Here is a 13,881-nt window from a genome sequence, read left to right on the forward strand (position 1 = left end):
GTGATTGTGCAGCAGAGCGTGGACGACATCGACTCGTGGATGGACGATCTCGAGAAGCAGATCATCAACACGGACACGGGCAACGATCTGACCTCGGTGAACATCCTGATGCAGAAGCAGCAGATCATCCAGACGCAGATGGCGGTGAAGGCGCGTCAGGTCGAGGAGCTCGACAAGCAGACGGAGGTGCTGACCAAGACGGCCCCGTCCGACGTCCTCGAGCCGATCGTCGAGAAGAAGACGGCGGTGAATGCGCGCTTCGAAAAGATCAAGGCACCGCTGCTGGAGCGCCAGCGCCAGCTGGAGAAGAAGAAGGAAGCGTTCCAGTTCCGGCGCGACGTCGAGGACGAGAAGCTGTGGATCGACGAGAAGATGCCGCTGGCCGAGTCGACCGAGTACGGCAACTCGCTGTTCAACGTGCACGTGCTGAAGAAGAAGCACCAGTCGCTCAACACCGAGATCGACAACCACGAGCCGCGCATCATGACGATCTGCAACAATGGGCAGAAGCTGATCGACGAGGGGCACGAGGATGCGGGCTCGTACGCGGATCTGATCAGCCAGCTGACGCAGAAGTGGCAGGAGCTGAAGGATGCGGTCGAGAACCGGCACCGCCAGCTCGACCAGTCCGAGAAGGTGCAGCAGTACTTCTTCGACGCGGCCGAGGCTGAGTCGTGGATGAGCGAGCAGGAGCTGTACATGATGGTGGAGGACCGCGGCAAGGACGAAACGTCCGCCCAGAATCTGATGAAGAAGCACGAGAGTCTGGAGCAGTCGGTGGAGGACTATGCCGACACGATCCGTCAGCTGGGTGAGACCGCCCGTCAGCTTACGACCGAGCAGCACGCGTACAGCGACCAGGTGTCGGTGAAGCAGTCCCAGCTCGACAAGCTGTACGCCGGACTGAAGGATCTGGCCGGAGAGCGCCGGGCCCGCTTGGACGAGGCGCTGCAGCTGTTCATGCTGAGCCGCGAGGTGGACGATCTGGAGCAGTGGATTACCGATCGCGAGGTGGTGGCCGGTTCGCACGAGCTGGGCCAGGATTACGACCACATTACGCTGCTGTGGGAACGGTTCAACGAGTTCGCGCAGGATACGGCCACCGTTGGCAGCGAGCGGGTGGCGAAGGCGAACGGCATTGCGGACGATCTGATCCATGCTGGGCACTCGGACAGCGCCACCATCGCGGAGTGGAAGGACGGGCTGAACGAGTCGTGGCAGGATCTGCTCGAGCTGATCGAAACGCGTAAGGCGATGCTGGCCGCTTCGCGCGAGCTGCACAAGTTCTTCCACGACTGCAAGGACGTGCTGGGCCGCATCAACGAGAAGCAGCACGGCGTGTCGGAGGAGCTCGGCCGCGACGCCGGTGTCGTGTCGGCGCTGCAGCGCAAGCACCAGAACTTCATCCAGGACCTGATGACGCTCCACTCGCAGGTGCAGCAGATTCAGGAGGAGTCGGCCAAACTGCAGGCGGCGTACGCGGGCGAGAAGGCGCGCGAAATTACGAACCGTGAGCACGAGGTGCTGAACGCCTGGGCCCACCTGCAGTCGATGTGCGAGGAGCGCCGGGGCAAGCTGGCCGATACGGGCGATCTGTTCAAGTTCTTCAACATGGTGCGCACGCTGATGCTGTGGATGGAGGATGTGGTGCGACAGATGAACACGTCCGAGAAGCCGCGCGACGTGTCGGGCGTCGAGCTGCTGATGAACAACCACCAGAGCCTGAAGGCGGAGATCGACACACGCGAGGACAACTTTAGCGCGTGCCTGGCGCTCGGCAAGGAGCTGCTGTCGCGCAACCACTACGCGTCGGCGGATATTAAGGATCGATTGCTGCAGCTTACCAACAGCCGGAATGCGCTGCTCCATCGGTGGGAGGAACGTTGGGAGAACTTGCAGCTGAGTAAGTGCAAACGCGGAGGCGCTTTCTGTTGGATTGTATGGATTTTGGTGCATTAAATCTGTGTTTCTCTCTCTCTCTGTGTCTCACCTTGCGCAGTCCTGGAGGTGTATCAGTTCGCTCGGGATGCTGCCGTCGCCGAGGCATGGCTTATCGCACAGGAACCGTACCTGATGTCAACCGAGCTGGGCCACACGATTGACGAGGTGGAGAATTTGATCAAGAAGCATGAAGCCTTCGAGAAGTCTGCCGCCGCCCAAGAGGAACGCTTTAGCGCATTGGAGCGATTGACAACGGTCGGTATTCATGCTCCAACTTCTTCTGTCTTCTTTTTTGGAGTAAATTTTGAATAAAATTGCTTTCTTTTCTGTTTCAGTTTGAGCTCAAAGAAATGAAGCGTCGCCAGGATGCGGCCGAGGAAGCGGAACGCCAGCGGCTCGAAGCGGAAGCGGCGGCAGCACGTGCGGCAGCCGAGGCAGAGGCCGAAGCCATCCGGCAGCAGGAAGCAGCCGCAGCCCGTGACGCAGCCGATGCACCCGGATCGCCACATTCCACCCGAGAGCAGGAGTCAGGTGAGCGATTCTTTTCGTACCATAGTGATGCTGTAAAGAACGATCCTACCTTCTTCCTACCTCGTTGCCGAGTGCATCATACTCCTTGAATGTTCCACATCCAGTGTTTTGTCCTGTCTCCAATGACTATTCCTCGACCATTTCTCTTTCCTAACTTTGTATTTTTTACGTACTAAAATACTTTTCCTACTACTATTACTACTGTTTACTACTGCTAACAATGTTGTATCACATAACCCGTACCTTTCTTCTATATATATATAAATACCTTCACAATTCGTTTTTCTTACACGCTGCCCGCGCGAAATCACAATGCTAATACCAATATTAACCAACAAACAAACAAAAATCAATAACCCATTGGCGCATACTTTCGATTGGAACAAAACTTGATGTGTGTATGTGTGTGGCGTAAACCTGCAAACCCTCTAAAACAACGTTACTAAAAACTACCCGCAAAATCACATCTGGAAATTGCAAATGTTCTAAACTTTCAATGCAAAAAACAAAAACCAACACACCTGTAGTCACTATGCGTGCCACTTCACCAGTAGAAAAAGAAAGACCCATTTCCCAGACAGGTACTTGAGCATTAACACACCTATCTCTTCTTACTCTCTTGTATATTGTACTGTGTAGTACTATCTTCTCTCCACCTTTATGTGTGTGTGTGTGTGTTTCAAAAGCCTCTTAGCCCTTAGCTCTAGCCTCAACTAATATGAAAATGCCTTATTTTTGTAAATTTATTTAAACTGAACATTACAGGGTTTTCCAAGTCACTTTCGAATGTACACATCATTGTTCACCTCCTCCAAGATGTTATTCAACAGCTGTCAAACGTTGTATTTGCATCACAATAATGTTTCAGTTCTTTCACAAGATTTTCGACTCGTCTTAAGCTGAATTGAGTTTTGATAGTTCTTTGTGATGTGTTGAAAATCATGTGTAAGAATTGACTTTTTTACGAAAATACACCATTTGACAGCTGTTGAAAAACATCTTGGAAGTAACGAATACAGTATTTTCGAAGTCGCGTGATTTGAAAACCCCTGCAATGTTTTTTTTGTGTCTGTACTTTAGTTTGTTACTCTAGAACAAATAGTTGTACATATTTATTTGTTCTGTTAATGTTTTTCTACTTCCGTGCAATTCTACACTAGCCAGTTCGCTTTAGAGGTGTGTCGTTTATCTACTTTAAGCTTTCCTTGTGTGCGTCGTTGATATAGTTTTTGAAATTGTTTTGTATTATTGTATGTTTTATTTTGATTCTCTAACATGATTGATTTTACCATTGTGCCTTTTTATCTACTAACAAACACTTTCGTTTACTATTATTTTCATTTACTTTGGGTTTTGCTTTCGCGGGGGCTTTCTGTGTTTTGGTGTTCGGTTGTGTGTTTTGGTACATGGATTTGTCTTCGTCCCAGTGCATGTGCGAAAACCCCGAACACTGTTCGGTTCGTTTCGCAGTGCGTCACTTGAGCAAAGCACTTCCATTTTCAAATCCACCTACTCGTCCTCCTCCGGATCCACCGGGGCAGTGCCGAAGCGATCCTCTTGTAAGTATTTATCGTGGGCCTTTTGTGTGTGTGTGTGTGTGCGTTTCACTCTTTGTGTTGTATTTAGATTTATGTGAAATCATTTCATCTACATGTTTTTTTTTGTACCTGGTGGCGGTTTAAACCCCTTTATTACGGATATCTATTTATCTTTCACGCGTCGGTGGTGGGTTTAACTCTTTATGAGCTATTTGGAGGAATAGCAGCTACGTCACACCAAACTCCCCGTTTCCCTCCTTTATGTTTCCCTTGTTTGTGTTTAAAATGTCACGTTATCATAATTTTATCTTCAATTCGTTTTATTTCTTATCACCACCGATCGATCAACGACACCACCACCACCAACATCACCTGTGTGTGGCCTCTCCCTTCCGTAAAAACCAAATCGACCAAATCGAAATGTGTACACCATGCTCTCACCTCGTCATCATCATCACCGACCTCTCTCGCCGCATTATGCTGCTGCATGCCCCAAATTGTTTTTATCACCCCACAACTACCACCACCGCCACAACCTTCTTCCCAATGCAAAAAAAAACGTGTGTCGATGTATCTTGCTGCAACCACGGCCTCAACATGCACGCCATTAACACACACGCACGCGCGCGCTCAGTCGCCGGTGAAACGCTCGTGTCGCGGCGGCATTCCGGCGTACCGAAGGAGCGGTCCAGCAGCTCGGCCAGTGCATCGGCCGGCGTCAAGGTCAGTCGACGGTCTCGCTCCAAGAGTCCGTTCCGCAGCTTCCGGTGGAAGCGCACCGCTTCGAAGGCGGACGACGGGGCAGCCTCCGATGACGAAGGTATTGGTTAATCGTGCAAACAGTGACGGCCACAGCGGCGTAGAAACAACAAAAAAAAGATCCCATTTGCGTTATTACTTCTTATCCCCTTAATCCCTTCTTTATCCCCAACCCACCGCAAATATTGGTGCGCTTTTGTTCTCATTCATCTAAAAATAGCCTATTTTGGATCATCATCATCGTCCTTCCTTAAATGCCAAAACATTATTGCTTTATTTATCCCAAATTTAATCCCAAAATTCGACCCAAGAAAAAACGGTTCATTTCTTTGCAAGGGATTAATTTTCCTTTCTCGCACCGGATCGTTACCGTCGCTCTCTCTCTTCCTCTCTTCGAGCAAGGAGCACACGCCTCCCCACCAAGTAGAAGGTATTTGTATCCCCCGCGCCCGTTTTGTTCCATTTTTATCGCTTAATGTGTTTTTTTTTGCATGATAAAGTTTGCCGCGTATGGTGTTATCAGTAAGTAATGATGAAACCTGCATGAATCCTTGTATTGATGTTGTGCTGTGATGTTTTTTTATACAAAAAAAATGAAAAAAAGCTTAAAAGTAGATAAGCATTATAGCACCACCGCCCACACTTGCACGGCAAGTAGTAGAAAAGCGCGACTGCAAAAGCGACCCTTTAAAGCAATTGAATTGCGGAATGGCATTTCGTTGTAGTAGTGAGGCTTGAAACTATATCAAAAACAAAAGAAGAAGTAGAAGAAGAAGATAATAATTGAAGCAATATTCCCTCCCACTTAATCTACTAACTTCTACTAACCACGCGCTGTTTGTGTTTCCATCTTTTTGGGACACGATTTTTCCCCTCCCATTTTTTTCGCCGTTTCTCCGTACCATTTATTCACGCGTTCAGATCGTCCTAGTCCAGGTGGCGCAGACGAAGGTGCACAGGAAGGCATCCTTACCCGCAAGCACGAATGGGAATCCACTACCAAGAAAGCTTCGAACCGTTCCTGGGATAAGGTAAGCCGTTTGGTTTGTTTAAAACGATTTTTTCGACATTTCTAATAATGCATTCTTTCATTCATCTTTTTTCAAACAGGTGTACTGCGTTGCCCGCAGTGGCCGGTTAACGTTCTTCAAGGATCAGCGATCGGCGAAATCGGTACCGGAACAGACGTTCCGCGGCGAGCCGCCGCTAGAGCTGAAGGGCGCCCAGATCGAGATTGCCAGCGACTACACGAAGAAGAAGCACGTGTTCAGAATCAAGTAAGATGCGTTGCGATGACTGTATTCAATCATTCCAGAAGTATTATATCTATAAAAATCCCTTTCTACTTTTAAACAGGCTATCGAATGGCGGCGAATTCCTGCTCCAGTGTCACGACGATGCGGAGATGCAGCAATGGGTAACCGCTTTGAAAGCACAATGCGAGCTTGACGCTAGCGGCGAAGGTCGTTCGCTAACGCTGCCCGCTTCCTCTCAGAAGGATGAACAGAAGAGACGGTCATTCTTTACACTGAAGAAAAAGTAAATCGGAATTTTACCATTCTTCAACCCATCCCATCCCATCCACATCCATACATCATCATAATAATCGTAGCCCAACCCATGCGTGCGCACGCCGCGCCAGTTTGGTTTCTTTGTGCCGCGAGGCAGTGGAGCTGCGCCACAAGAAACCATTGAGTGGCGAATGTGGATTTTAGTTTTTTGTTTTGCATTTGATCAACCCCAAGGCTCTCAGCAGCAGACGTTAGTGAAAGTTTGTGCGCATTTTTTTGCGTTGGCCAGTCACGTTTTTAGTTCTATTGCCTTTAGATTTGTTTTGCCCGTTTAGTTTCTAAATTCTGCTCCCGTAAACTTTACCTGTGCGAGCACCATCCACCTTCCCCGTTATCCCCGGCCAGTGTGTGCAGACGAGTCGTGTGATGCTACTACAAACCCCACCACCACCACCAACAACAACAACCGTGTGTTCCCTCTGCAGCATTCACACCGAAAATGGCTTTCCAGTTTTGTCAGTTTGCGAATGTTAGTTTGATTTTGTTTTCTATCCATCTCCGGGTTTGATATGACATTGTTTTTTGCTCTCTAAAAATGAAAGCTTACACCCCACTTGAGATTAACCTTTAACGCGTGTGTTTAATGTTTTGAACACTTTACACCATTTGCAAACACTGTACTAAACTTGTTGTGATTTTTAACTTAGGAAAACACTTCTTACTATAGATGAATGTGAAACACTAATTACAATATCTCCGGTAGATGATCGGATATACTCTTGATCTGCTGTGAGCAAGAAGTACAAGCACAACCGGTTGCGGCTGCATATAATACCCACTACTCTCCGAAGAACAAGCTCTGCCTCAACAAAGAGTTTTAGCGTCTTGTAACTATTTTTAGACACTTAAGATCACGCGGACTGTGTTTTCGCATTCCACAGATCCATTAAACGTGCTAACAAAATCAGCATTGGAAGCATTCGGGAAAAAGGGCACGATAAAACGAGCTTCTTATCGTTCACTCTTCCCAATCACACCACTCTTCCCATTTCACCACACGCACAGAACGAACATACAATCACAGCATAATGCGCTATTCACTACATGCTACTAGTACTACTTATGCATCAGCATTGATCCGGAATCTTCCTTTCTTGCGGGGCGGTAGCACATTTAACTTCCATTTGTGTTGTGACGTTGTGTTGATATAGGGTTTTAAGGGGTATTTCTCATACTTGTGGATAGTTTCTTGATTTTTTCTTACACGAAATGAACTTTATGTGAAACGAATTGGATTCTATAGGACCCTTTTGGGACAAATCCAATAGAATGTTTCTGTTCTCACCATATAAAGTTCATTTCCAATTAGAAAGAGTCAAGAAAGTATCCCACTGCTATGAGACACCCCAGAGCAACCCTGTAAAGAGAGGGCCTTTTTTTATGTGTTTTTTACGTTTGCTTTTGTTTTATGTTACGCTATTTAACCAAGCTGCTCTGCTGGTTAAACCTCCTCCTCCGTTTTTCCCATCATTTTCACGAAGCACACACATTACGCGCTCGCATCAAAACCAGCATGATGGATGGGTTCAGCAAATTCATTTCGCAAAACAGAAAACATTCATTCAATTGGCCAACAACAAACAAGACACGCGGGCGATGACGACAACAAGAAGGGAAAGCGTATACGGCGGTGGTAGTGTATCGCAGGAGCGGAGGTTGCATGAGTGTGTATTGGGAAGATATGCATGCCAGAAATACAAAAAAAAACTGATCCCGCGCAGTACACTACATACGCAAATACGCTTTCCGTTCTGCTTCGCAAATGGGCTTCGTACGGCAAGATCGGGTGACGTGTGATTGGGGGAGCGGCACCGCAATAAAAAGGACGCACACACCACCCCAATCATGCGTCACCCGATCCGCTTTAGTTGGTGTATGATTATCTATCTCTATGTATATGTAATTATGTAGTTTTGGAATTGGATCCTGTGGAGGGGTACCGCGGGGGTACTGCAAAATTGAACGTTATTCTCATTCTGTTTTCTTTTTTCCTTTCTTCTTCTTCTTCTTTCCATTGTGTTGTGTTTCGTTTGTGTTTTTTTTTCTTCCATTCCACAGCTAAGAAAGTTACGAAAACACACATAAACTCGTTAAACAGACGAACAATTACAACATTGCAGAAACAGAAGAAGAAAAAAACAAACACAGCTAAAAATTACAAACTAGTTATCCTTAGAAACTTCTCTCGCTCTCGCAAAGCAAAAAAAAAAGAAAACATACGGACACATACGAGAGTCACCACACACAACGCCGCAAACACACGAAAACAATGCGAACACAGTCGCGTCACGCAAACTCTATCCTTAAGCCAGCCATCCAAGCGCGGGCTCTGTGCGTGTTTGCCGCCTCGATCAATCTTTGTTCAGGCACTGGAAGTAGCTTGTTAAGGTGCTGCTATCGCAGACAGCTGCAGCGCGTGCGCGACTCCCCCTCCGTCTCCCAGACTCCCCCAGATTGGAATGGATTGGTTCGTGTTTCGTTTTCCGTTTAAGTTGTTCTACCTGTTTGCCCCGGCGTGTGGCATTAATGTGTAGCAACAAAAAATGCCCACGATTGGCGCCATAAGGCTTCATTGGATTTAATGGATGATGATGGTGTGCAACTCATGGTGGATGCAGCGTGTGCCCTCTACCGCCGGAAGCGAACGAGATAGAGACCGAGAACGCGCGAACCAGGAACGCTGGAAGGATTCACCACGACGTGGTGGTGGTGAAGAAGAAGCAGCAAGCGAGCGGGGTTGGCTTTACACGATGCAACATTATTTCGTTTTTATTTGTTATATCGATGAGGACTATATTTTTATTGCGTATACAAATTAATTATTTTACATTATTAAACTTGACGAAAATGGCGCCATGCGCGAGTATGTGTGTGTGTTTGTGTAATGAAAATAATAAAAAAAGAATGCAGAAATCAAGCTATTGACGTCAGTCAAGAACAAGAGATGTGAAAATTCTCAATTTCAATGCAATTTTTCAAACTCACGCATGCACACACATACAAAGATATTGTAGGACAGTTTAGGCGATTTCTGTTTCGGCTGAAACAGTTAGCTAGAGCAGCTAGGCAAGGTAAGCGCAAAAGAACTTTGTGAAAGTAATACAGCACTAGAAAGGCAAAACGTTGTAATAAAACTCCCATCGCAATAGATGATGGTAGTGGAAACAAAACTTTGTAACAAATATTGCGCATGCTTTAAGGCGTTCTAAAAGGCAACAAATGTAATGATGAAATCAACCATACACAAACAAACAAACAGACGTAGCAAGGATGAAACATTTCTGACAACATTCAGACTAGAAAGGAGCAAAATGGAGAAACAAATACAAAAGAGTAGAAGAAGATGCGGATGATGATGGTAGCCAACACAAGCGAGCGAGCGCTACAACGCAACGCCAGGCGCATGCTGAATTAAATCCCACGATCAAAACAACAATTTATAGTGCAAATTTCCAATGGGAGAGGAATGCAGCAGGAGGAGCAATCCTTACATACAAATACAAAGATGTAAAAGCGAAGTAAAGAAGTAGTAATATATTTATTTAAAAGAATAATTTATCGAAACACAAACACGTGTGTGCTCGCTTGAAGGCGCGAGCGAAAATAGTAAAGCGAAGATAAATAAGAACACAGCTAGCTAACGCGATACATACACAAAAGAACCATGTGAACACGCAAATAAATCGAAACAAAGTGAAATGAAAATATGAAAATGGAAGCATTACTACTACTACTTCTACTACCTACCTACCTACCTATCGCTACTATAACACTTCGAAGAGGCTTCAGTTTCGTTTCGTAAAAGAAAAGAATCTCGAACGCGTTTCGGTGTGGTGTCTAACATGGGATGAAATGATAATGAAAGGTGTTTGTTGATAGGCAGCTTTTGTTGCGAACTGTAAGGGAGGACGATCGACGATGGAGGACAACAACGAGAACAGCCGTTTATATGCACACTTTCTCCTCACACACAAGCTTATTTAGCGATGAGCAGAAGGCAACATTTGCTTGCAATGGTTGCAATGGAAGGGAAACGAAGCTGAAGCTTTTTTTCAGTAAGTTTTCCCTTTTCCGCACCTAATTTCGATCAGCGCCGAGCTGGATTGATTGCTGTTTGCTTCCGCTTGCGGCTTATGTGCGTTTGCCAAGCCTATTAAAGCCTTTTAATCATTCTACTCGTTAGAAGCTGGAGATACAAAAAGGGTAACGCCAAACCCTGCTGTCACATTATAAGTAATCGCGCCGTGTATGATGTGCGTGAATTAATTATTTATTTTTACATAACCATATAATTTATTGGTTTTGTTTTGCTCTTTTATTTTTAATATTTTTTTCTTGATTGTTTGTTTTGTTTTCTGATTTTAGCTTAAGTGTGAAGAAGGCAACAAAAATGGACGAGAGTAGGAAACGAAATTGTTAGCGTGTGTGTGTTTGTGTGCGTTGCTAAGAAAACGGAAGGAGTTTAAAATATGTGGCTGAAAATAGCAAAACAAAACCACTTCAACTGTGTACGAAACAACAACAAAAGAAGTATAAAGTGAAAAATGCAACAAATACAACAAAAGTAAGTGTGTGTAAGCTTGAAAAAAACCCCGAAAAAACGAAGAACAACTTCATGCTGCTGTGTTGCAAAGGTGTGAGCAGCGCACTCTAACGCAAAAAAAAAAACAGCTTAACTAAATTATAAAAAAAAACTTTGTTTTTTTAGGATCGAAAGAAACAAGCAAACGATACAATGTGAGATGAGAAAATTCAATCAAATTTAAATATGAATTATATATTTTTAAACTGCCAGCAGCCTCTATGATTAGAAATGCAGTAAGAGAGGAAACAGAGAGAGAGAACGATACAAAATGCATAATGATTATTATAATTATGACTAGTTTAGGCCCGGTAAAATCTACCGGATGTCCTCAAATTTCGAATTATTTTCAAACTCTACACGTTCAGTGGCAACAACCATACAGGGTTTACCAACTCACTTTGCGATGTGAGCTGCACAATTCATCTCACTTGAGACGTATTTCTATTCTGACGTGCTACTTCATTTGGCCCGAAATAATTTTCTATTCCGCCGCATTCATTTTCATCCATTATATGAAGTCTTTTCACAGGGGATGTTAGCTGGAGCCGTCCGCGATGTTTACATTTTTTTCAAAAATAAATTTTTGGGCTTATAGCAAAGCGGAGCAAAGATAAACTTCTATTCTTTGTTAAACAACATACTTGTATCACAAATCAGCACTAAAAGCCCAAAAATTTATTTTTGAAAAAAAATGTAAACATCGCGGACGGCTCCAGCTAACATCCCCTGTGAAAAGACTTCATATAATGGATGAAAATGAATGCGGCGGAATAGAAAATTATTTCGGGCCAAATGAAGTAGCACGTCAGAATAGAAATACGTCTCAAGTGAGATGAATTGTGCAGCTCACATCGCAAAGTGACTTGGAAACCCTGTAACTCAAACACCTATTTGTTCTTATTTGTTCTTACAAATGTGTTAACCTTGTAACTTCCTGGACAGTTCTTACTGTACATTGCAGAACCGTTAAATATCCATGATGCTACTTTTGAGCCATACTGATGTAAATCTTAAATCTTAAATAACCTTTGAAAACCAAGTCACGCAATTTTGTAAATATTTTTAACTGGTGTTAAAAATTAAGGCTATTTGTTACGCACGTAAAGTACCAATGAATCTTATTTACTATCACTTATAAGTAATAACAATGATAATCATAATTGGCGAGTTTTATGGCGATTTTGATAAAATAGAAGGTTCAGTAGCTGCATTCCTACTTATTTTCAATCGAACTGATACGTTCCATGCCTCTGTACACAAATGTATAATTCTTTGATTATTATTTTTTAGTTATCGGCGTGATTTTTTGGAAAGCATTTACTTATTTATTTTTATTTTTATTGTATTAATTGCTCGGCCACGTTGGGTTACAGCAATAGTGCTTACTGACTATAGTATACAATTATTCACGCAGGAGTTGGAAGGAGTTTATGGTACGGAAAAGGAGCGAAGACGGGATCGGTAGACAGGATAGGATATGTTGAAATCGAACAGATCAGAAGTACTATTAAAAGACGACATAGCTCTTACAAAAGGCTCATTGCGAGCAAAACGTGTACGACATATAGGTAACTGGAGACAGAAACGATAACGTAAGGTGCGACAAGGTGCATACCAATGTAAGCGCGACAGAAGTGAAGCAGTATCAATCGTATTGAGCAATATGCCAGCGACGAAAGCATAGCTAAGTAGTAACCTCTACAACGTGTTAATTGAATAACGTATTGATGTGCAGTGGATTAAAAAATTAGGGTGCCGCTAACACATATACAATATGTTTAGATCCAATCCCAATTGCGTACTTAAAAACATATTTTTTTGAAATGCTCACTTCTGCTTCAATCCATTTTGTGTTTTTTATGCCCATAAATGTAAGAATGAACTACAAAAATATGATATCGCACATGGTTCGAATTCCATTTCTACTCTTTTTTTCGACTTATGTTTCATACGTTAGGTAATAAGCAATAGATGCTTGGATTGATTTGGTTGTATGAGATTTTCAATGTCAATTTTCCCGGTCTTAAATTTCAAAAAGGTCATTTCCAAAAACGCCGTCAAAATGTTATTTTACTATCCTGAAACTGGTTTTGAAGTATTGAATGGAATTGGTATTTGTGTATGAGACAATTGTTATTGTTGTGCAAAACATCAAATTTCAACAGTGAACATATTCCCTCACATTACTATTTCAACGGTGTAGTTCTAATATTCCAATCTATACTGTTATAGAAAAGAATGGTTCAACACTGTTATAGCCTTTCCAGATCAATTAACTAAATTCACGTTTACTTGCAAACTACTTTAATTACTCTTGAAGCCCCACATCTTTCAGATTTTGCTTTTAATTTGACATGTCCTTAATTATAACGTGGTTGTTCTTAATCAGCACCATAGTACGGTGATAGCATCACATGGTAGATATCGCCATCATTCTTGATAGATACAGTCAGAATCTTTTCAGCCCTCTTGGGCACGTTACAGTAAGCATAGTTTCATTGTGGATCGTTCTGCAGTTGATGCTGATCCGGCTAAATGCAGTGCGCACGGTTGTCTCACCTAACGCGCAGTATTTTGCAGCCATGTTGCGCAATGAACCATCTCTCCCTTTAGTGCTTTGTTCCGGAAGGACATCCTGAAATAAGGAGTACTTCCCACCCGCGAGCAAATCGTTACAAATTCAATTTTAATTTTCAAGCCATCAATACTCCCGCCGCTTCCTCGCTCAAAATTTCAGCAAGGTTTTTTAGCATATGGGCGCTTAGGGTCTCTCGCTTACATCTGCTTCTTATTGTCATGCGTTTTCCTTGTCCCGACTCAGCCTGTAATGCGGAGTAGTAGATTTGAGGGTGTAGTAGATTTGGGGCGGTCCCGTGGTACATGGTCGTCAACTCGAACGACTCAATAACATGCCCGTCATGAGTTCAAGCCCAGAATGGACAAACCGCCCGCAGCA

The 13,881-nt window shown here is 44.0% G+C and overlaps 1 protein-coding gene across 11 annotated transcripts in view; it reads left to right on the top strand.

Annotated features, from left to right (window-relative positions):
• LOC120904454 (spectrin beta chain) overlaps positions 1-10,973 on the top strand; it is a 34,725-nt gene extending 23,752 nt beyond the window's left edge. For 5 of the 11 annotated variants that reach the window (XM_040314441.1, XM_040314443.1, XM_040314442.1 and 2 more), the window contains exons 4-11: positions 1-1,903; positions 2,000-2,196; positions 2,277-2,472; positions 4,645-4,830; positions 5,691-5,800; positions 5,880-6,046; positions 6,126-6,308; positions 8,399-10,973. The exon at positions 1-1,903 is cut by the window's left edge and continues 3,684 nt beyond it. In XM_040314441.1, the coding sequence (XP_040170375.1) occupies positions 1-1,903; positions 2,000-2,196; positions 2,277-2,472; positions 4,645-4,830; positions 5,691-5,800; positions 5,880-6,046; positions 6,126-6,308; positions 8,399-8,402 (2,946 nt within the window). In that variant the 3' untranslated portion in view covers positions 8,403-10,973. Of the gene's footprint in view, positions 1,904-1,999; positions 2,197-2,276; positions 2,473-2,999; positions 3,054-3,899; positions 4,032-4,644; positions 4,831-5,690; positions 5,801-5,879; positions 6,047-6,125; positions 6,309-8,398 lie in introns of all 11 variants that reach the window. The other 6 variants (XM_040314440.1, XM_040314450.1, XM_040314447.1 and 3 more) reach the window with 6 other exon arrangements.
• The last annotated feature ends 2,908 nt before the right edge of the window (positions 10,974-13,881 follow it).

Source organism: Anopheles arabiensis, chromosome 3 (genome assembly GCF_016920715.1).
Source record: "Anopheles arabiensis isolate DONGOLA chromosome 3, AaraD3, whole genome shotgun sequence".
In the NCBI taxonomy this organism is placed as follows: Eukaryota; Metazoa; Arthropoda; class Insecta; order Diptera; family Culicidae; genus Anopheles; species Anopheles arabiensis.